The sequence below is a fragment of the Pristis pectinata genome, chromosome 5, assembly GCF_009764475.1.
Source record: "Pristis pectinata isolate sPriPec2 chromosome 5, sPriPec2.1.pri, whole genome shotgun sequence".
NCBI classification, from domain to species: domain Eukaryota; kingdom Metazoa; phylum Chordata; class Chondrichthyes; order Rhinopristiformes; family Pristidae; genus Pristis; species Pristis pectinata.
Genome location: NC_067409.1, coordinates 74,047,434 through 74,071,673, shown reverse-complemented (window position 1 = coordinate 74,071,673; position 24,240 = coordinate 74,047,434). Strand labels below are relative to the sequence as shown.

The window sequence follows — 24,240 nt, the reverse complement described above, 5'->3', positions numbered from 1 at the left end:
GTGCCGTGGGTCTAGGATTACCCGGGGGCTGAGCATGGTGCCTCTGCCCGGGCCGCTGGGTGAGGGAGCACGGGGCAGGCTGCGCTCAGGCGGCCGTGACGGCGGTCCCCGGGCGGAGCCGGCAGGCGGCGGGACGAGCGGACGGGCGGCGGCGGCGGGATGGCCACCCTGTGGATGGGCGACGTGAGTGCGGCCCCGGACGGGGGACGGTGGACGGGGGCCGTCCGGTGGGGTGACCCTGGGCAGGCCCGCCAGGTGTGGGGAGGGCGGGATCTGCCCGGTGTGTTGGGGGTGAACCCCGGGTCGTCCTGTCCGCTGAGGGGGTGATTTCCCTCCCCCAGTGCGGGCCCGGGGCCGGTGTGTGCGGGAGGTAATCCCTGGGAGGGCCTGTCCGGTGTGGGGAGGGCGGGATCTGCCCCGGAGGGTCTGCCCTGTGTGTTGGGGGGGGGGGGGGGGGGTGGAAGAGGAGGTGACCCCTGGGAGAGCCCCCCGCCGTGTTGGGGGGAGATCTTCTCCTGGAGAGTCCGCCCGGTGTCGGGGGGAAGGGGGCGTATGCCCCATGGGTGGGCCCGCCTAGTGTGTGTAGGGTGCCCCCCTCCCCCCCGGGAGAGCCTGCCCAGTGTCAGGATGATGTACCCTCGGAGGTACAGCGTAGTTTCAGCATTCTCTATTTTCATTTCAGATCTCCAACATCTGCAGTTTATTTGCTCTTTTACCAGGGCAAATTTCTCAGCTTTCCTTTGATTTAGTTCTGTGTGATCTTTTGTATCCATCTGAGAGGGAAGCCTGGACCTTTGTTTAATTTGGCTGAACAGCACCAACCCTGATTGCAAGACTTAGTATTCCCCTGGATGTCAATCTAGATTTATCTGCTCAAATCAATAGTGTGAACCTCAAATCCACAACTTTCTGACTCAGCTGAGGATGCTACTGACTGAGTCTCAGTTGGTTCTGTTAGAGGTGTTGTCTTTTAGGGAGATCTCTCCAGGAAGCTCAGATCCTGTTAAAGAACAGGAAACTAAACTATCGTCCTAATGAACAGTCTTAACCTTGCCCCCATTCTCCACTTCAACCAGTTGGGCCGAAGGGCCTGTTTCCATGCTGTATAGCTGTATGACTCAATGTGATCAAAGACAGGTGATTCATGCATTGGAACTGGCTGTACGGGTGTTATCTCTGTACTTAACCGTATGGCAACTTTGGTTACATTTTTAAAGATAATTCATTGGTTGTGTATAGCTTGTGAAAAGGATAAAACTGGTTCAGTTACATTTTGAGTCAGAAGATTGTGAGGTGGGACTTGAGCATGTAATGTAGTTTGATGGTACATGTTAGTAGGGTGTGCTTTCTTTTTAGATGAAATATTAATCTAAAATTGCATCAGCTTTTGGTGAAAATAAACATTCAAGGGCCCTCTCCATAGAAAAACAGTTCTCTTTCCCACCAAACTATGTCCTTCAACGAGCAATGAAACAGATTATGTGGTGATTTTTGTCATTGCTGATTATTGGACCTTGCTCACATTTGTCCACGTTACAATTTTAAAATACTTCATGGCTGTGAAATACTATGGGCAGTTCCTAGCATATAAAATACATGATGTGAAGTTTTATTCTAATTTTAGTTTTCACTGTCCTTATTAATAACCTTGCCAACATTATCTCCTCCCGTTCGACTGGTATAGTTCTCATTTCTTTCAAAAAATACACAGTTCTACTGTCTAATCCCTTTATCTCTAATCTGTCCTGAATTCTTGATCTCTCAATCTACCTCGTCGTGGCCCTTGCACCTTATTTGTCTACCTACACTGCACTTTCTCTGTAACTTTAACACTATATTCTGCATTTTGTTTTGCTTTTGTATTATGTCGATGTACTCGTGTATGGAATGATCTGTCTGGATAGCATGCAAACAAAAGCTTTTCACTGTATCTGGGTACATGTGACAATAATAAACCAGTTACCAGCCATACTCTCAAAAGTTCTTGAATGGGCATTGCCTGTCAATTTATTACCATTTGAAGAACTAATTTTTTTTTGAGTTCCTCCAGTTTTATTTTGCTACAATGATATGAACAAGAGCCTGGTTTCTCCTGTTTATTTCCTCTCTCCTCCGATGCTCCAAAGGTTATCTTCACATTCGGACTCAATTCCACTTTCCCTCTCTTCGAATGTAATCATTGCTGCACCTTGAAGGGCTTTGTCTATATCCAGACAATAACATGTGCATTCTGCCCTTGTTTGTACACTGGCATCAAATAATCACATCAACAGACTTTGAAACTGAAGGCAATTACTCCTACGCTCACCTTTTTTGTTAGCACAGCTGCTGATGTAAATTTGTGTGATATCATGTTTTGAGTGAATGTAATGTTCTTTTAGTTTTCTGTCCAGTTGCCTATTTAGTTGGAGCCAGATATTGGGCAATATTCCACTGAATCCTGCACTAAATTTCCTGATTCAGAATACAATAGAACAACTAGGCAGTTTGTTGCCTCCCTACCCATTTCCCTCCACTGTCACTACAAAAGTCTATGCCTGTATCCCCTAATTATAAATTGCTGAAACTTTTCCTACCTTCCAGTAAGTTCAGAGGTTAATTGTTCCAGTATTTCTTGCACATGCCCACCACCCCAGCCCCATTCCATTGACTGTCTAGTCACTAGCAGAGTGATGTTCTTTACCTATGTTCCATTCAAACACTTGCAACACCATTGTTGAATTTTACATTTGTCCACACCCCAGCATTCTTATAGATTCAAATCCTTGCTCTTGGTAACGCTGCATTAGCTACTTGGTTGTATATCTCATTTATTCAAAAGTCTCTTCTCAGAACCTTTCTCGTCCTATACTGACCACACCATACCTCCTCTCCCGAAATCTTTCTTGTAACTTTCCTGGCATTCCGTGGTTCCTTGTAAAATGACCTATGATCTTCCTCTATGTAAAAATGGATGCTGTTGCTGTACCATTCTATGCACCAAATCACCCACTGATTTAGGCTTATTCCATAATTCTTAGTTCCCTCTGGTATATGTTTAGGCACACAAACAATAGATTTTCTCCAAATGGTTTTTAGAAATAATTAACCATTATTCTTCTTAATTATTTAGAGATTAAATATTTCACATATTCATTTCTGCAATTTGGTTTATTATTAGTATATTCCTTTGAAATATTACTTCTAAGTGCTGTCACATGCATCTGAAATTCTTGTGGACGTTAGTAAGTAAATCTATCAACTTTCTTTCATTTTTAGCTGGAACAGTACATGGATGAGACTTTTATCAAGCAGGCCTTTTCAGCCATGGGTGAGCCAACTGTTAATGTGAAAATCATTAGCAACAGAATGACCGGGTAAGAAAAAATTATAAAATTCAGCATAATGGAGTATTTCAGAGTACAGATGTCTAAAACTCAGAATATCATTTCCTTGATATTACCCCCATCTTTTACTAAAACGTTGAATAATTGACCAGTGATTTGTTTACATGTCTGTCACTGAGAAATATGGTAAAGGCAAATTTCTTACAGTAAATACTTGAATATGCAATGAATTTGCAGCTATTCAGTTTGTTGTATACTTCAGAAGTCTGATGAATGAAAATAGAAAAATGTCAAGCGTGAAGCTTAGTTACTGTTTTCATTCTTTGAAGTTCTCAGTAATTTCAAGGCTATTATTCCAAATGTCAAAAAATAGGATGTCAGCCTATTGTATCAGGATTTTGAGAGGTGGAGCAACAGTCTCATTCCAGTCCATGAAAATTAAAGAAATTGTAGATGATGGAAATCTGAGATTAAAACAGAAAAAGTTACAAATGCTCAGCAACAACTGTGCAGAGAGAAACAGAAATAACGTCGAAGACCCTGTCAGAACTGCACAGAAGGTGGAGGGATGCGTAGGACTAAGGGAATATATGTGATAGGGTGAAGCCAAAGTTGCTGTGGGGATAAGTTCCAAGAAATATGATGGGTTTATCTCTATGAACCCATCCCCATGGCAACCCTGACATCATAGATATCATCAATACCATAATTCTAAGAAAACTCATCTCCAAACTCCTAGACCTGGGACTCAACACCTCCCTTTGCAACTGGATTCTTGACTTCCTGACCAACAGACTGCAATCAGTGAGGATAGACAGCAACACCTCCGCCACAATTATCCTCAACACTGGTGCCCCACAAGGCTGCGTCCTCAGCCCCCTCCTCTACTCCCTGTACCCTCACCACTGTGTGGCCAGATTCTCCTCTGACTCCATTCACAAGTTTGCAGATGACACCACCGTAGTGCGCTGAATTTCAAACAACGATGAGTCGAGTACAGGAAGGAGATAGAGAGCCTAGTGGCATGGTGTCATGACAACAACCTTTCCCTCAATGTTAGCAGATCAAAAGAGCTGGTCATTGACTTCAGGAAGGGGGGCGGTGCACATGCTCCTGTTTACATCAATGGTTCTGATGTTGAGAGGGTTGAGAGCTTCAAGTTCCTAGGAGTAAACATCACCAATAGCCTGTCCTGCTCCAACCACGTAGATGCCAAGGCCAGGAAAGTGCACCAGTGCCTCTATTCCTCAGGAAGCTAAAGAAATTCGGCATTTTCCCTGTCAACCCCCACCAATTTTTATAGATGCACCAGAGAAAGCATCCTTTCTTTCTTTCTTCAATCTTTTTATTAGTTTTCAAATTAATATGGATTGATATATAGCATCAATATTTATACATGTAATACAAAGAGATCAGGATAACAATCATAGCATAGATAATCATAAAGAACAATAAAATATAAAAAAAACTGTAGATCCAACGATCTCTTAGTAAATGAATATAATATAAAAGAAAGAAAATGATTTATTATATAAATTTTTTAAAAAACCCAAATCAATAAGAAAAATTGTAAACAATATAAACTAAACAAAAAAAAATTTAAAAAAAACAAACAACAAAAATAAATAGAAAAAGAAACTGGGCTAAAATTTCTCAGTAGAAACAGAGCAATATTATGTCGTCAAGTCCGTTCCTCCAAGTTGGAAAGTTATTGAAAGGGGATCTACATCATGTGAAAATATTGAATAAATGGACTCCAAATATCTTCAAATTTAAGCGAAGGATCGACAGTACCACTCCTAATTTTTTCCAAGTTTAAACATGATATAGTTTGAGAGAAAGCATCCTATCCAGGTGCATCATGGCTTGGAATGACAACTGCTCTGCCCAAGACCACAAGAAACTCCAGAGAGTTGTGACAGCTCAGCATGTCACAGAAACCTGAGTCCCCTCTATGGACTCTACACTTCTTGCTACCTCGGTAAAGCAGCCAACATAATCAAAGACCCCGCCCACCCCAGACATTTTCCCTTCTTATAAGACTACTTCTTGTACGATAGGATGCACCCTTGACACCACAGTCTACCTCATCATGGGCTTGCACCTTATTGTCTGCCTACACTGCACTTTCTCTATAATTGTAACACTTTATTCTGCATTCTTTTATTGCATTTCCCTTGTACTACCTCGATGTATTGATGTGATGAAATGATCTTTATGGATGGCAAGCAAAACAAAGATTTTCACTGTACCTCAGTACATGTGACAATAATAAACCAATATTTCCTTGTAGAGCTCCTCCTGTCAAATGGATTAATGGGGGCAGATAGAGGGTGATAATGCAAAGAAAGATATGTCATTTGTTGCAAATAGCAGGGCTGTCAGATATGCCCAGCAAATCAGACTGCACTAATGGGGAGAGAAAAGCTGAGCCAATGTCACAGATGGATGACAGTCAGTGTGTTCCAAAATGTTTGTCAATAGCCAAAGGAGTCCTTGAAATTTTTCACTTTTACTATGACAGATGTTTATCCACTGGAGAGCCATGCTATCCTGGAATGCACCGATATGAATCCCTTGCGGTAAACTGGCAGAATATATAGCCTGCGTATCTCAGTTCAGAGCACTGTCTTGTGACTGTCAATTGTACACGTGGCAATACCAGGAGTAGCCATGATTAACCAACTATTTTACATATAATGAGAGAAATCTGCAAACACTGAGTAGTTTGAGCAGCATCGGTGGAAAGAGAAACAAAAATTATGTTTTAGGTCCAACATTCATCTTAAGAACTGGGAAAGAGAGAAAACTGACCCATCAACACTTGCATATGGAGAATAGTTATGTGTCTAATGCTAGTAAAATGTTAACAGTAAAATATTGTTGGCAGATTCTGCATGGAAAACCTGTTAAGTGCTTTTTTTATATGATTATAGTGTATTTTTTGTTTACACATACTGATAATTATTTGGTTGCTTTACCTTGAAGCCTAAGTAGTAAAGTGAAGGAAATGTTGTAATTGAACTTCTTTTATGGTTTCAGAACGTTAGCAGGCTATTGCTTTGTGGAATTAGCCGATCAAACCAGCGCTGATCGTTGTCTCCATAAATTGAATGGGAAGCCTTTGCCAGGTTCAAATCCGGTAAACCACATTAGTAGACATTTACCATTGATAACTGCTTATTTCTTTAAAGACAGTGCCTCTGAAATGATAATTTACTTTGTTTTTGTTGTATAGCCCAAGAAATTCAAGTTAAACTATGCAACCTATGGAAAAAAACCAGATGCAGGGTAAGTCTGTCCATTTTAACACCTCCCTTATTTCTTTACTTTTCTGTTCCTCAAAGTTTCATTAGGTATAAGAACAGACTAGCTGGAAGCAAAGCACTAATAAGGAAAAGCAAATCTAACAATGACAGTCAAAAGAATTCTAATTTGAGCTATTGTTCATTTCCTGGACCTGGGCATTGCCAGCAAGGCCCGCATTTAATGCCCATCTTCAATTGTCCTTAAGAAGGGGGCAGGGAGTTGCCAGCTTGAACTCTTGCAGCCCTTCTGTTGAACGCAGCGCTGTTAGGGAGGAAGTTCCAGGATTTGCACCCAGCAATGATGAAGGACCAGTGATATATTTCTAAATCAGCATGGTGTGTGACTTGAAGGGGAACCTGCACGTGGTGATATTCCCATGTGCCTGATGTCCTTGACCTTGGGTTTGGGAGATGCTGTTGGAGTGGTCTGGGCGAGTACCTAATATACACTTTGTAGATGGTTCAGAGCGGCCAGCAGTAGGAGGAATGAATATTTACGGTAGTTGATGGAGAGCTGCTTTATCCTGGACTATGTCAAGCTTCTTAACCACTACTGGTGCTGCACTCATCTCGGCAAGTGGAGAGTGTTTCTGATTTTTATGTTGCTCATTTTTACCTTTTAATATGGAGGAAAGTCTTTGGGGTGTTGGGTTGAGTCACTCACCACAGAAAGTATCATGAAATGACAATGCTTAAACTGTAATTGCCCCATTCTCGTGATACAAGCATTCGGCAAATAGTTAATTTTTGTTTAAAATTTGTGATGCTATCTATTAAATAAAATGTGTTACCAAATATAATAACTAACATTACACACTCAAAACTAATGTTTCCCAACCTTTTCCAGCACAAGATACATTAATAAAAGTGTTCTACAGAGCCAACAGCTCAGTTCTACCTTATGAATATTTAAACAAAACTCTGTTTCATTGTGAAATATGGATTTGCCTTGATGTGTAGGCTGGAGAATGGCTGAATGCAACTGGGAACACTGGCTCTAGCAATATCAGATGCTGTCTTTGTTTTTGTAAAACATCAGCAATCACATGTTCTGATAGTACTGAATATTCATTTTCAATACTATGTCCCCAAAATTAATTACAGATTTACAATCTATCCTTAATTTAGGAAATTGCTCCTAAGCCATTATTGAAATATTCTTGGTGGTTTTCATTGCACATGAACTCCAAAGAGACAGATCCGAATAAGTAAAGATGATTCTAGTGCTGAGAAATTGCTGCTAAACCATGAACACTCCTAATTTGCTTTTTGCTACATTTTCACACCATTGGGTGTGAAAAGCATCTAGTTTAGATCAAACCCATGCAGTTTATCAGTGTGGGGGAGAGAGAATTTGTTTCCTTGCACTTTTATGTTTGGATCATTCAGATGCCGGATTACATTAACCAGCTAGGCAAATTTTGTGCACCCTATTAGATCGGCGATTTACTTCTCTAAGCTCATACAAATGTAACAGAGGTTTCCCCACAGTAAAACCAATGTACTTCATATGTAAATCCATCCCTGATGTTCCCCTTCCATTTCCTCATGTAACAGTGAGAAAAAGTGACTCTAGGGGCTATGTTTTCCTTGTTCATTTATTATTACTTCATCTAATGAGCAGATTCCTTCTATCAGTCTTTGGGTTATAAATATTTCCAGGTGCAGGCAACTGGTCACCAGCACATCAGGGTTTTCTTGTTTAATCTTGTGTGTAACAAAAAAAAAAACCCTTTCACGTTCCCCGTTATGGAGTCATGCAGTTGTCTTTGCTGGTTCTTCCTCCTCAATGGGAAATTTCACCCTGAATATTACCCCTCCAGTCATGTTGCCAGAAACTCTTTTCAGAGTTTAAAATAAAATATTTTATTCATCTTCATCAACGTACCTGATGCTACCCTACAGCTCAGTATGACAACAGATGCCTGTTGACTCAACCTACAAATCAAGTTTTGTGCTTAATGTTATATTTTCTCAAATGTTTCCAATAGCTGCAGATGTATCAATGTGTTAACCTATTGTATTATTTGAAAGGGGAACCTTTGTAACTTCATTAACTGCATCTAATCCTAAGATTACTTTTAGTATCTCTTCACACACTGATCAAACTGAATACTCAGTGATTGTATGTGGATTTATTTTTATCTTTGATCCAAGTTAAGCAACCAACAAGCTTGCCTCCAGCACTTTCAGATATGATGACACAGTCTTTTGTAATTTGCACTTGCTTTTCATTCAAACATCTGGGAGGAAAAATATTATCCTCATTGATGAGAGATGGATGTTTGGTTACAAGTTGCCATTGCATCTTACTTGACACCATGACATGTCTTGCAAGTTTCTCCCCTAACACAGAGGACAAGTTGGTTTACGGGGAAATGAAAATTCATCATGCAAATAACTTGCAGATGTGGTGGCTCATCCTTTTGACTTCCTACTACTTGTGCTCAGTTTCATCAGCTCCAGTGGATGTGGAGGTGTTTGAATCTTGTATTTTTAAATATTTATTAATTTTCTCTCCCCTGTTTAAACTACATCTAGACAGGTCCGATGGATAGGAATGGCACCAGGTCAGGTAGACGAATTGGACCAAAGGGCCTGTTTCTGTGCTGTATGACTCTCTGTTCAAGCTTGACCAGTTACACGCTCATAGTCACACAATACAGAAACAGGCCCTTGGACCCCCATGTCTGTACCTACCATCAAGCACCTATCTACACTAATCCCATTTTTGTCCCCATGCATCCCCACCAATGCTCCCTAATTCTCTTGCCACTCACCTACACTACATACAAGTTACAGTGGCCAAATAACCTACCAACCTAAATGTTTTGGAGATGTGGGAGGAAACCGGAACACCCAGAGGAAACCCACGCAGTCACAGGGAGAATGTGAAAACTCCACATAGCACACAATGCAAGGATCAAACCCACTAACTGCTGTGCCTTTATACTGCCCACAAAGACTACTCAATATGAATTTAATTTTAATCACTGTGTAGTGTGAAGTGCTGTCTTGACTTTGACTGTGTGCACAAACCTAAACTTCTATTCATTTTTTCTGTGTCTGCCTTTTGTTTTTCCCCAAAATTCCAAGGCATACCATTGTGCTGGATCACTGGCTGGGAAACACTGGATGAGCACAGCACTCTTTAAGCTGCAGAATAACCCAGTATACTGTGTCAACTATAAACTAGTAATCTGTCTCTAAGATGGCTTGTCATCAACAGCATCCAGAGCTGTTGCAGAGACATTTCAGAAGCTTCTTTCATTTCATCCATCCACTATGTTTTATGCCTTCCTCTTGCTGCTTTGCCAAACATAATTATCACTTCAATTACCTTTATTTACCTACATCATGCACCCAAGCCGTCAGTGTGTGCTTAAGTCATGGCCTATAAGGGAACAATTGGCTTTATTTGTTCCTGAACTTAATGCGTCAGTTCTTGATTGCAATGAGATCTTCAGAAGACTTCTTTTGTACCATGTTTCAAATAGGTCTGTCTTTTCCTTGCTGCTCCTTGTTATAGCCTGCCCTTCATGTCAATACAACACTACAGGGAAAAGCAGCCTTCATACTGCTCTTACTTTTGCTCTCATGGTAACATCTTTAATTTGCATGGTCTTGATTAAGCCTGATGTTGCTTTTCTTCCAAACATTAGTTATTTTATCTCCCACTTCTGGCCTTCAGGAAGATGAGGCTTTTCATTTTTGACTTCTTGATGTTCAATGACAGTCCAGTTTGCACACTTTATTCTTTGAATTTCTGAGCAAGTTTTCTCTTCACTTCCAGCTAGTGTGACAAGGTCCTGGAGAATATATGGGGACAAGAAAGGGTGTTCAGAGCATCTTCAAAGGAGTATGTGCACTGCATATGAGAATGGATCATAACGAAACATTTTGGCTTAATGTTAGAAAAATAATGAACACTAGAACCAGAGTTAGCCATTGGCTATCCCTAAATCACTTGAATCTGTCACTGCTATTTCAAATAAACTTTAACTGAAACTCCTCAGCCCTCCAGGATGGAGAATTCTGAAATATTCACCACCCGCTGAATGAAGTAATACTCCTCATCTCAGTCCTAAATGACCTACCCCTGATTCTGAGACTATGACACCTGGTTCTAGTCTCCTCAGCCAGGCCAGGGGGATCATCCTCCCTGCACTTAGCACATTGAGCTCTCTATGAATTGTGAATTTCAATGAGATCACCTCTCATTCTTCTAAACGCTGATGGAGATTGTCCTAGTCTACTCTATCTCTCCTCACATGGCAGACCCACTGTCCCAGGAAACATTGTGAATCTTCAACGCAGGTATATCTTTTTTGATGGAAGGAGGTTAATTCTGCACAACAGGTGTGATTTTACCATGGTCCTATACAATTGCAGGAAGATATTTTCACTGCATTATTTGTATCTTGGAATAAAGACCAGCACACTACTTATCCTTCTGATCACCTGCAGCACCTGGATTTTAGATTTCAGTGGTATGTGTATAAGGACACCTGGGTCCCTTTGAATATTTTAAAAATACAGTTTTTCTTACTTTTGCATTGAAGTGGATGATCTCACATTTTTCCCTATTCCATCAGATTATATTTCATCTGCCATGTTCTTGTTCACTTACTTGGCTTGTCCATGTCCTCTTGAAACCTCTGTACATCCATCTCTCTACTCACAACATTACCTAGTTTTAGGTAAACTTGGAAATATAACATTTGGTCCCCTCAGCCAAAGGATTGATATAAATTGTGAATAGTAGGGACACACAAGCACTGAACCCCACGATATGCCATTAATCAGTGCATGCCAGCCTGAGGAAAGACATTTATTCCCACTCTCCTCCCTGTCCATTAACCAAAACCCAATCCGTGGCAGTAAATTACCTCCAATTCTACGTGCTCTAACTTTGTTGATCAGTGTCCTATGTGAGATCTTATAAAAAGCCTCCTGAAAATCTAATACATCACAACCACTGGTTTAAAAAATAAGCGCTGGAAGAACTCAGTGATTCAAGCATCATCTACAGAGGCAAAGGGATGATGGTGTTTTGGGCCGAGACCCTGCATCAGGATTGAGAACATAGAAGGAAGCTGGCCAGTGTATAGAAATGAGAGAGAGTGTTAGGACAGAGGCTGGTAGGTGATAGGTGAAATCAGATGATTTGGGGAGGGGAGATGGAGCCAAGTGGGGGAGTGCAAGTAGGAAGTGTTGAGACAGAGGGTGATAGATGGAAATATAAGAAAAGGAAAACAAAATTTGAGGCAGATGGAGCCAGGTTGGGGTGGGGGACAGGGGGAAGGGTAGAGCCAGAGGCTGTTAGGTGATAGACCCATCAAGTCCATGTGAATCATCAAGTAGCTTTCTACACCGATCCCAAAACTAGCAATTAGTCCATAGCCTTCTGTGCCATGACAATTTAAGTGCTCATCTCGGTACTTCAATGTTGCACGTCTCTGCCTCCACCACCCGCTCAGGCAGTGTGTTCCACGTTCTAACCACCCTCTACGGGAAAAAGTTCCTCTTCAGATCCCCTCTAAACCTCAAAATCCATACTCTGAATCTCTGCACACTAGATTTAGATCCCTCGCCTGTGGGGAAAAGTTTACTATGAACTATGCCCCTGTTACGAACCAGCAACAAAAGAAACACACTGAGTCGTGATTCAGTGTTAAAAACTACTTTATTAGTAACTACTTATGATAATAAGAAAAGTAAAAGTAAAAATGTTAGAGTGTTAGAAGTAAAAATGTTAAACCTTGAACATTAACCCCAAAACTAAACTCGTCATGTGTGTGTGGCAAATTCCCAAACTCCAAGTCCAGGAATGGTTATTAAAGTTCAGTTCAGCAAGCCATAAGGTGAAACGTGAGCAAAGGCTTCTTCAACAACCACCGTTGTCTGAAGATAAAACGTAGATGTAGAGAGAACATAGAGAGAGTAATTACGAAATCCAAATGTTCCACAATGGAACCCAAACGACACCTCAGTGTTTCCTCGGTAGTGACTTCCTCACCCTGAAAAGCATCCGAATCGTGGTTGTCCACACAAATACCTGTTACCCTGTACAGGTCAGCGACAAAGTGAACTCCACCAGATTACTCCCAATTTCCATACGTGGATTGTAGTAACAGACGCAGTTATTGTTTCTCATCCATCGATAGAGAAAACTAGCAGGCCGGTGTGTGTCTCTCTCTCTCTCCTCTCTCTCTCTCCTCTCTCTCTCTCCTCTCTCTCTCTCCTCTCTCTCTCTCCTCTCTCAACTGACTGACCTCGACTGACCTCTTCAACAACGTCATTATGTCCTTTATCTTCTGTTGACGTAAGCATGCCACACACACACCACTATGCTCTATCTTAAAGGGACATTCACCAATAGTAACCTAGTCCGTAACACCCCTCATAGTTTCTCTATCAGGTCCCCCTCAGCTGCCTCTGCTCCATGGAAACTAAACATATCATAGAGATATAGGTTCAAATCCAATTAATTGAATGGATTTGAAAGAAAATGTTAATATCAGTAAAGTTACATGAGATTATCAGATTGTTGTTTTAAAAAATACATTTTGTTCACTAAAGTCTGTTAGGACAGGGAATTTGACATCCTCATCTAGGCTGACCTATATATTTTGTTCATCAAGCCAATGCTTTTTATTAGCCATTTAATAAAATGTGCAGAATAATTGCAGCAAAGCTCTCAGTAATTTTACTGACCATAACTGACAGCAACTTCATGATTTCTGCATGTGCAAATACAAAAGTCCTAATAGCGCAGTCAGCAGCTCACTGCTGGCAGTAGACTGTGCTCTGATAATGTTTAGCTAATTCTTCGTGGCTTAATGGTTGGGTATTTGCCTGAAGATCCTGTGTCAGATTGGAGGATTATCATCTTTGGAAAGGAGCCCTAGTAAAATTAAAGTCATTGGGAATCCAGGCAAAAATCTTCTACTGGTTGGTGTCAAACAAGCAGAAAGGAAATTAGATGTGATTGTTGTGGGCCAGTCACGTCAGCCCACAAATGTTCCTCAGGGCAGTGTCCTTGGCCCAGTAATCATTAGCTGCTTCATCAATGAACATGGGGATGTTTGCTAATGATTCCACACATTTCCGTTCTCAGCAACTTATGCTTATAGAATTCTCTTAACACATTAGAACACCTAGAAGGCTTCAGGTGACTGATACGTAATGAAGCAGTATGTGCCTCCAAACTACCAGGCAAGCTCTGACTAAAAAGTGGAAAGTATCATTTATATCAATAAAAATCCAGACAATGACCATTTCTAACAATAAGCTCCTTGACACTCAACATTTTTTTCAAAAAATCTTCCAAATCAATATTCTGAGGCTCACCATTAACCAAAAGCTTAACAAGATTAGCTATAAATACTGTGGGCACAAGAACAAGTTAGTTGCTGGCTATTTTGTGGTGTGTGACTCTCTTGATTCTCCCCACACCCTTTCTACTATCAAGAAGGCACAGGACAGGAACAAGAAATTATACTATCCACTTAACTGGATGAGTACAGTTCAACGTCACCCAAGAAGCTCAACACCATCTTGGATAAAGCAGTCCATTTGATAGGTACCCTATCCACATCCTAATTCTTCATTCCCTCCAACTTGGATGTTATAGCATGTACCTGTACATGACACACTGCAGCAACTTGCCAAGGCTGATCCTACAGCATCTTTAACCACAACCCCTGCCCCCCCCCCGCCCCCAACCAACCCATAGCACCTAGAAGGACAAGTATAACAGATGCATGGGAACACCACAATGCTAAGTTAAAAATATATTGTTCCCACATCTTTGCAGATCAAAACCCTGGAACTCCCTATTTAACGTTATTGTGGGAATACTTTGACCAGACAAACCACAAAAACTTGAGAGGCAATTCACTACTTTTTCCAAGGACAATTAGGGGTTGGTAATAAATGCTGGGCCTTGCTAATGGTGACCACATTTCAGAAATGATGAAAGACAATACACATGCAATCCAAGCTATAAACATACTCTGCACCATAATACAAACTACAGTAATAGAGTTAACATTTCAGAACTTTTAAGAGCCAGAAGAGCTTTAATGGAATGTTTGCTGTTTAGCTTTCAAAGAAACATACTATTTTGATAATCCAGATGTTAGAATATGGAGTTTTTTGGGTTTTTTTTAAGAGCTCTTGATTTCAACTGCTGTTTTACTGCTGCATATCTTATCCAACAGCCAAGAATATTCCATATTTGTGGGTGACCTCTCTTCTGAAGTTGATGATTTTCATCTGTATGATTACTTTGTGAAAAAATATCCATCTTGTAGAGGTGGGAAAGTGGTTACAGACACATCTGGAAACTCAAGGTAGTGTAACTACTGTGTGATATTGGTGTGTTAAAGCTTGTGTATACTTCTAGCCAGAAAGACTTTGCAGTAACTTATTATTATTAGTGAAATTTATGTGTCTTTGTAATAAGGACTGTGAAAGTCAATATTAACAATGATTATTAAATGAGCGTTTTATCATTTTCTATGAAACAGCCCTTATAAACCACAATAGTTATTGAAAATCAAACCACACATTGAATAAGAACATTTTTTCTGTCCCAGCTAGGATTAACAAGGACATCAAATACTTGGACTGATGGTACCTCAGATGTAAAGTAATGACTCTAATATTACGTGGTTCAAACTATTTAAACCTGTTGATTCAAGCCAGTTCACACCATGTGATAAGCTGTAATCTAAACAGTGCCTTGTTGTTTTTATTTTGTCAGAGGTTTTGGATTTGTCAGGTTTTCTGACGAAGCAGAACAGAAAAAGGCTTTAGAAGAATGTCAAAACAGCAAAGGTTTAGGAGGAAAACCTATCCGAATAAGTATAGCAGTGCCAAAAAGGTGAGTAGCAGCAACCAGCAAGGGAAAAGAACAAAAATACTTAAACAGGTTTGAAGACGAAACTAAGCAAATTCTGGTTAATAAATGCCTTAGTTTATGAGAAATGCCATTGCATCACAGGTGATCAAGGCAGTTTTGAGCTCTAAGCTTCAACTGACTGAAGGGTTGGTTGAAACCATCTCCCAGACCAATCAGAAACTTCATTTTCAAGTCATCCTTGAAACTGACTATAGCTCAGAGAAGCTAGAAGAATGTGGAAAACAGAAGTTGATAGTTGAAGTTACATTTTACAGTTTCCTGATGCTAGTGGATAATTTTACAAACCAATCAACAACACACCTATTACTTGCAAGTAAGAGTCTGAAACTGTTTGTATTAATGAAGGGTTGAAAAAATTTTGTTCAGTGAATAACTAAAATCAGGAGATATTGAATGACTAGTATGGGTCTCTGAATATTTATTAATGGAATTCTGCATAGCAGTTTGTCACCTGGTAGCATATTTGACTATAGGTTTAATTCTATAGAGCAACATTGTTGACAGCCCATCATTGTGATATTGATGTTCACTACTGAACTGATGGAGGGTATGAAACCTCTCAAACTAATAACTGTCCTGTATAGAAACTGCATGAGACAGATTGATAGAGAGGATGCTAAGACCACTCGGCTTGGTGGATACAAAGATGTATTGATTAAGGACTTTGGTTTGAAGGTCCTCTGAGGCTTGGTTGGCTTTACTTTGGAAGCAACTTCTGTGTCAAAAGCATACAATACTACCCAGTTACTTGACCTAAATCTTCAGTGGGATAGCTGGAGTAGAACTATCAGATTCAAGGACACGTTGGAGCAAGGTCAATGTCCTAGGAAGCTGAAGAGCTGTTTGCCTTAGATGCTATAGAAATAAATGTTGTTGTTGCATCAAGGGGAATAGAGTAAAGGTGGATAAATGGAACAGATAGATCAAGGGTTATTTAGAAGGCTGAACAGACACAAGAGGTGGCTGTTAAAGATTCCTCAGCACTATTGGTAGAACAACATGGATTCATCCTTCAACCAAAATTAAACTAAGTGCAAGTTTATCTTACTGTGTGTGGCATGAGCACACCCCAAGTCAGAAATGTAATGCCCATCCCTAATTGCCCTGGAAAGGTAGATTACATTCTTACGGTCCTACTGTCTGTGTGGTGAAGGTCCTCTCACACTGCCACATCCAGTGTCCAGGGCTGTGCTGGGTGGGCCACTGTTACTTTTGGAGGTGGTCTGGTAACAGCTGAGTGGTCCATCTCACCACTTCAGAGGCAGCCACTGTTGTAGGCCCAGAGTCTCATAATGGTCACACAGGTCTAGAGTTCCTTCCCTAAAGAACTTTTATGAACTAGGTGGGTTTTACAATAATAGTTATTTCATGGTCATCATTGCTGAGACCATTTTTGTTTATTTTAATTTATAAATTGGAAAACCTAATGAGTTACCAGCCAAGTAAACACCAGCATCACCCTTATTCTGTTGAATAGTGTCCCATATTCCTTTATAACATAGGAGTCTATTCAGTCCTTCAAGTCTATGCCAGCTCTCAGACCAGTCCCTTCAATCCCAATCTCCCACTTATTTCCATTGTAACCAATTCTCTCTCACGTGCCAATAAGTCCTACCACTCACCAAAACTAGGGGTAATTTAGAATAACTTGCCAACTCACACATTCTTGCAATGCAAGAGGAAACTGAAGCATCCAGAGGAAACCCACAGAGTAACGGAGAATGTGCAAACTCCATGCAGACAGCACCAGAGGTTAGGATCAAACCCAGCTGGACATGTGTAGTAATAGCCCTGTTTGATCTGTGGAAGACTGCAAATCTTGTAAATTGGCTTTAATGCAAATGAGCTTAGTTGTATTTGATAGGCTTTACGTCGGAGGAAAAAATGCCATGAAAGCTCATTATATTTACTGTAGAAATGTGATACACAAGCATTTGACATCATTCATTGTGCTCATGAGGAAAAAAAGTGAAGAACAATTTGTTTTGCCCATGTTACTGATCTGTCAGTGACATCTTAGAATCTCCACTGACTAATTTTAGAATCTTACACAAGCAGCCCTTTTAAAGAAGTCTGGCTATTTTAACATTTTTCACCTGCATCCCAATTTAGATTAATAGTCTGTTTTTCAAATAATTCATTGCTGCAGCTGTTAATTGTTAATTAATTGTTCAATAGTCATTAAAAGGGATTACAGCTCGTCAGATTTCTAGCTATTTAATGAGCTTCCCAGGCCTTGTTTCATTCTGGACTGAGAAAAGGGGATGGCTTCTTTTAGTAATCAGACAGAGTTTTCTGGTAGTCCTCAAAATGTGTGGTGGTGCTGGCCAGGGTAAGCTATGAGTAGAATAGTGAAAGGTACTTTAAATATGTTTGTACCTGGTTTCTGATGAGTAGAGTGTGTTGCTTCTTTCAAGATTACTGCTACTAGCTTTGTCTTGCATGATTGAGACTCTTGAGTCAAAATCTGTGCTTTTAAACTTAGTTGTTTGATTTGGAAGCAATTACCCCATATTTCACTTACCATGCTACAGTTAAGGAATGTGAATGTTTAATTTGGATACTGTTTATAATTTCAGTGCAAAAACAAAATCAGAATACCAGCCAACTGCCAGCTACAACTACACACAATACTATCAGCAGTACCAACAGTATTACTCACAGTGGGGTTATGATCCCTATGCCAGCTATGGCTATGGATACCCACAGTATGGTACCACTGAGACATCAGCAATAACTTCTTCGCTGATGACAGAAATGTCTCAACTATCTGAGGTAAAGCTTTTGTTTTATGTTCTTTCTAAATTCTTGAGCCTTGATTGTTAAAAGTTTATTTGCTCTCACTCTTATGGGAATTCTTTTTTTTCCCAGTTTCAACAAAATTCTGCACTGAGTGAGGAGAATGAAGAAGAATGTGTGGAAGGTGAGAACATCTTTTCAGTTTTAGGATTGATTTCATTAACCTACATTCTGTCCTTGGAATATTTTTGAAATTGTAGTGACTTGGAAAAAATGTGGGGAAATTGTTTTCGTTAGTTGGTCTGGAATAAATGATTTGGAGATCCAAATGGTGCATGTGGTAATTTGTATTACTTGGCTATTGCTCCAAGTAAATTTCTTTTTTAAAAACAAAACAGAACTAAGTTAATAAGTAAGTATTGGTTTATTATTGTCATTTGTACTGAGGTACAGTGAAAAGCTTGTCTTACAAACCGATCGTACAGGTCAATTCATTACACAGTGCAGTTACATGGAGTTAGTACAAAGTGCATTGATGTAGTACAGGTAATAACAGTACAGAGTAAAGTGTCACGGCTACAAAGAAAATGCACTGCAATAAGGTGCAAGGTCACAACAAAGTAGATCATGAGGTCATAGTCCATCTCATTGGAAAAGGGAACTTTCAATAGTCTTATCACAGTGGGGTAGAAGCTGTCCTTAAGCCTGGTGGTACGTGCCCTCAGGCTCCTGTATCTCCTACCCGATGGAAGAGGAGAGAATGTCCTGGGTGGGTGGGGTCTTTGATTATGCTGGCTGCTACACCAAGACAACGAGAGGTAAAGACAGAGTCCAAGGAGGGGAGGCTGGTGTCTGTGATGCGCTGGCCTGTGTCCACAACTCTCTGCAGCTTGTGGTCCTGGGCCGTGACGCATCCAGATAGGATGCTTTCTTACAATGGTTTTAAGTATTTCTTCCTAATAAACAGCACCCTCTTCCTAAAACCAGTCAGTAGCAACATTGAAAATTTGACACTCTACATCTTTATTAATTTTTCATGTTGGGAATTTTGAGGGTGAAGCTAACTTAAAAAAAACTGGCACTACATCACTGATATAATAAACTAAGAGCTTTTTAAATTGATACAACACTTAATTAACTGGTTTATGATGGGGTGGTGGAAGGAAGTAGATAATAACTCCCTCCTTTTGAGAAATAAAATAGATCTTGCATTAAATGCAGAGCATTTTCATCAGAAGCTGATTTGTTGCACAACATGATTGTCCCAAGTTTGTGTGCTGTTAACTATAAGTTGAGGTTCTAAAGCAAAAATATTGGGTAATCAGCCACTTGTATAGCATATTACCCTTTTTATAATGGTACAAAAGGAAGTCACTTGACTCATCAGATCCATACTAGTTCCCACATGAGTAATCCCATTAACCAGAGCATCTAGAAGAAGCTCACAGAGAGAACATGCAAACATCACACAGCACTGGACATAGGGTCAAACCCAAGTGGCTGGAGGCGTGAGGGAGCAGCATTAATTGCTGCACTACCAAGCTGCTCTCATTGGTGTACCTGGCTTCAATGAGCTGCAGAAAAGATCTTTGTTTAGTAAATTTAATGGTATTTGTCTTAATTGTGTAAGGAAACTTTATTTTTAAAACTGGTGAAATAACTGAGTATTCTTTTTAAAGATCCAGATCCAAAGTTGGATATCGATGAAGTTAACAAACAATTCATGGAACAAAGTGAAGAACTTTATGAATCCTTAATGAATTGTCATTGGCAACCCCTGGATTCCATCACATCAGAGATTCCCAGTGTAGTATAATTAAAAACACTTTTGTAATATAATTCCTTAAAATAGCTATATAATTAAAAAAAGGAGGGCTGTTTGCTAGTTTATGATTGGTTTTGAGTTATGACCTTAAATTGCATTAGGCATCCTGTATATTTAAGACTTTTTTGTATTGCAAAATTCAACCTGCTCTGTGAATTAATTTCCATTTTATACAGTACTCTTCATCTTGGACCAGCTTGCTGAATAAACAGTCATCTTCTGTCTTTGTCTCTTCACTCTTATTTGGGCTACAAAATTACCTGGTAAGCTAAATCCTAATGGATTGAGCAAAGCTGAGTGGTTTATGAATAAGGACAAATCCTTGTTCTGAATTTATGCTTGTGTAAGCTAAAAGACTTCTCCAAACTTCTTCCTCCTTGAATCTGTTTGTTTCCTCCCACATTCTTATAACCATGTTTATTGCAAGATTGTTTTTTAATTCCCCTCCCCTGCAGTTGTTCTTGGAATTTTTTTTTACATGTACCTTGCATCTTTCCACTGCTTGCTGAGTTAAATGTTGCTTCCCTGCTGATGGATTGAATTCTGAGATTGAGCGTCATTTAGCAGCAGATTTCTGAAGAAACCAGTGCATGGAATAGAAGTATTTTCAACCAGTGACAAGAGCCTTTTATAGCTAAATTTTCATCTCAACCCTGAAGCAATTATTTTTGAGATGCCATGTAACTCAATTCTATAATCATGGAAGGGGGCTCTCCCTTACTGTGAGAGCAAGTAGTCCTGCTTCTTTCCATGACTTAACTGGTTCCCTTTCAAGTACCACAGTTACTTTGCACTGCCAGCAGCAGTGAAAGGATTCCAAATTCTAATAACTCTTTTCAAGGAAAAAAGCTGTCTTTGGTTCATGTCCCAATCACTTTCAGTCAATGGCCTCTTAATCCTTGATGCTTCTGCCAAAGGAACCAGTTTCTCTACATTTTCCTCTTCCTGTCCTGATTTGCATGCTCTCACTCTTGCCTCAGCCCCCTTCTATTACCCCTCTTCCTCCAACTTCTCCCTCATCTTCTTTTGCCTCCGCTAACTTCTCTCCCACACTTTCTATCTCAGTCCTTCTCTTGCTCTCTACTTTTTTGTATTCCCTTTTCCATTTCTGTCCCCCCCCCCCCCCCCCCCCCATCCTGTGCCTTACCTGTCATTTTACCCCTTCCACCACATCTCTGGTTCTTTCTTTTCTGCTGGTGTATAACATAGAACAGTACAACACAGGAACAGGCACTTTGGCCTGTGGTGTCTGCACTGATCAAGATGCCAAATTACTAAATCTCTTATCTATATCTCTCCATTCCCTGAATATTTGTGTGTCTATATAAAAGCCTTTTAAATACCACTATCATATGCTTCCACCACTAGCCCTGGCAGCCCATGCCAGGTACCTACCATCCTGTACAAAAAAAACTTGCCCTGCACATCTGTTTAAACTCCACTCCACACCCATTAGCCTTCAATGCATATCCTCCTCCTGTTTGACATTTCTGCCCTGGGGGGGAAGATTATGACTGTCTATGCCTCTCATAACTTCTATTGGGTCACTCCCAAGTTTTTCCCAACCCCTCCTTGTAACTCGTACCCTCTAATCCAGGCAGCATCATGGTAAATTTCTGTGCCCCTTTCCAAAGCCTCCACGGCCTTCCTGTAATGGGGTGCCCAGACTTGCACACAATACTCCAGGTGCAGCCTAGCTGAAGTTTTAGACAACTGCAAGATGGCTTCCTTGCTTTTCTACTTAATGCCCTGACCAATGAAGGCGAGCATGCCATACACCACCTTTACCACCCCCCCCCCCCCCATCTGCTTGCATTTCATTGAACTACCATTCCTTCTGCCCCAGTTTGTTCCTCTACCTCTCCAGTAACTGGCTGCTGCTGTGCAGGAGATTCCAGAGTTTGTCTAGTAGGGGGTCATGGTGTGCCTGTTACATGGATATGGTCACTGGATTGTCCGCCACATCCATATGAGATGCTCAGCAGGTTGATTCCTTTGCTCCTACTAGTGAATAAAGTGGTGTAATGGGCTAGGGTGATGATTCTGAGAATAGCAAATTGGAATGAAGGAGGGTAGTGAAAAGAAAATGGGGGTTGGGGGTGTTTGTGGAGCTGAGTCAACTAAGCAGTCCATTAAGCAATATTTGATGCAAAGTAGTGTTCCACACCTTTCTGAGAACTGCAATACAGCCTTTTATTTGCTTGTTAACATCAAGCAGATTACTTTGCAATTGTTTTCTTTTATTGGGCAGTGCACACACTGGGCCCAATGCTCAGTGTGATTGGCTTTGCAGTTCATGAAGATCTTCAGTTCACCAGAGCTTCACAAGGACAAACTATCAGAGAAAGAATCTCACCAATTTGTGGTACATACATTGTATAATGAGTGGTGTGTGCCATGGGTTGCTGTGGTGCTGCCTTACTAGTTAACCAGCAGGGGGAGTCAGGCAGAGAAATAAATCAGATTGGCTGCACCAAAAAGAACTGGTATGTTTCTGTCTCCCTCAGATATTACAACAAAGGCTAATACAAACTCCACGTCAGTCTAAAGGATCTTTGAAATTATATGCAACCGCCATCTCTGGGTGGCACAGCTGTTAGAGCTGCTGTCTAAGTGCCAGACACCCAGGTTCAATCCTGACCTCCAGGTGCTGTCTGTGTGGAGTTTGCATGTTCTCCCTGTGACTGCACAGGTTCCCCCGGGTGCTCCAGTTTCCTCCCACATCCCAAAGACGTGCAGGTTGGTAGGTTAATTGGCTGCTGTAAATTATCTTTAGTGTGTTGAGTGGTAGGGCCTCGGGAGTTGGTGGGAATGTGGGGAGAATAAAAATGGGATTAAGGTAGGATTGGTGTGAATGGGTGGTTGATGGTTGGCAGTGACTCAGTGGGCTGAAGGGCCTGTTTCTGTGCTCTATGAATTCTAGGTACCTCTATGGATTTTTTTTGCATCAGGTTCTCTTCCAGGTGCTTTTATAAATGTGGTGAGTGTTTCTGCCATAAACATCCTTTCACGCAGTGACTGTCAGACTTCGAGTGATTAATGTTCTATCTCAGCTCTCCTTCATTCGCTCTACCGACAACTTCCTAGTTATTGACCTCTTTGTAAAGGGAATAAACCTTTTCCAGTCAGCCTATCCAGGCCACTTATTTTGTACATCACTATTAAGTCTCTGCTGAAACTCCTTGTTCGAAGGAAAATGAAAGTCTATGCAATCACTCCCCAGCTCAGGTTCTCCAGTCCTCATGGATCTGGGTTGTGGAATGGTAATTCACGAAGCAGCCTGATGGTCAAGCTATAGAAATGATGTGTTGCTGTGTCAAATGCCCACTTTGGTTAGAAGGGGCTAAGTGTTTCTTCTAAGTGTAGGTCACCTTGTTGGTGGTCTCCTTGAACCTCCTCTTCAAGCTTCCTGGATTTCTCTGGTGGAGTTGCACAATCAGATTGTAAAGCAACAGCGGACCACTCATGCAATGGGAACAACTCAGCCACTTCAAATATCTGAGCACATGACTGGGCTCCTGAAGTAGCTGTTCAGGTGTCTCGACCAGGCTGGTGGCCTGCACCATTTGGTTGAGATGGTAACTGGATTCTTGGTGATTTAGCCCAGGCAATCCATTAAGTGCACTCATTGGGTATGGTAGCATAACAGTTAAGTTGCCATAGCAACTAAGAAATTCAAGTAAATTTAGAATAAAAACAAATCTGGTATTAATAATGGTACCTGTAATTTTCATCAGAAACAATCTGGTTAACCAACTCCCTTCAGGGAAAGGAATCTGCCATCCTTATTATCTCCATCTGATCCAGACCCATGCTGTGGCTGATCTGCCTCCTCAGTTCAGTGGCAATTACAGATGGGCAATAAATGCTGTCCTTAACAACACCTCCATTTGCTGTGTCCATGGCCTACACCCCTGCTTGTGGGTAGACCTCCCCTACCAGGACCTTACGTACCACCCTCTCTCTAACACCTTGGAAAATCATTCCTCAATGGTTTCTCTCCCAGTCTGAGCAACCAACACTTCACACAACTCAAATGAAATTGCATCTGTATGGCACTTAGTCATAGAGTCATACAGCATGGAAACTGGCCCTTTGGCCCAATTGGTCCAC

The 24,240-nt window shown here is 40.8% G+C and overlaps 1 protein-coding gene across 1 annotated transcript; it reads left to right on the top strand.

Annotated features, from left to right (window-relative positions):
- The first annotated feature begins 47 nt into the window (after positions 1-47).
- On the top strand, positions 48-20,349 carry LOC127570725 (tRNA selenocysteine 1-associated protein 1-like). Its single transcript, XM_052016515.1, has 9 exons — positions 48-183; positions 3,259-3,356; positions 6,369-6,468; positions 6,565-6,617; positions 14,860-14,991; positions 15,405-15,524; positions 18,143-18,338; positions 18,435-18,486; positions 19,982-20,349. The coding sequence occupies exons 1-9, from the start codon at positions 160-162 to the stop codon at positions 20,116-20,118; spliced, it is 912 nt and encodes a 303-aa protein (XP_051872475.1). The 5' UTR covers positions 48-159; the 3' UTR covers positions 20,119-20,349.
- The last annotated feature ends 3,891 nt before the right edge of the window (positions 20,350-24,240 follow it).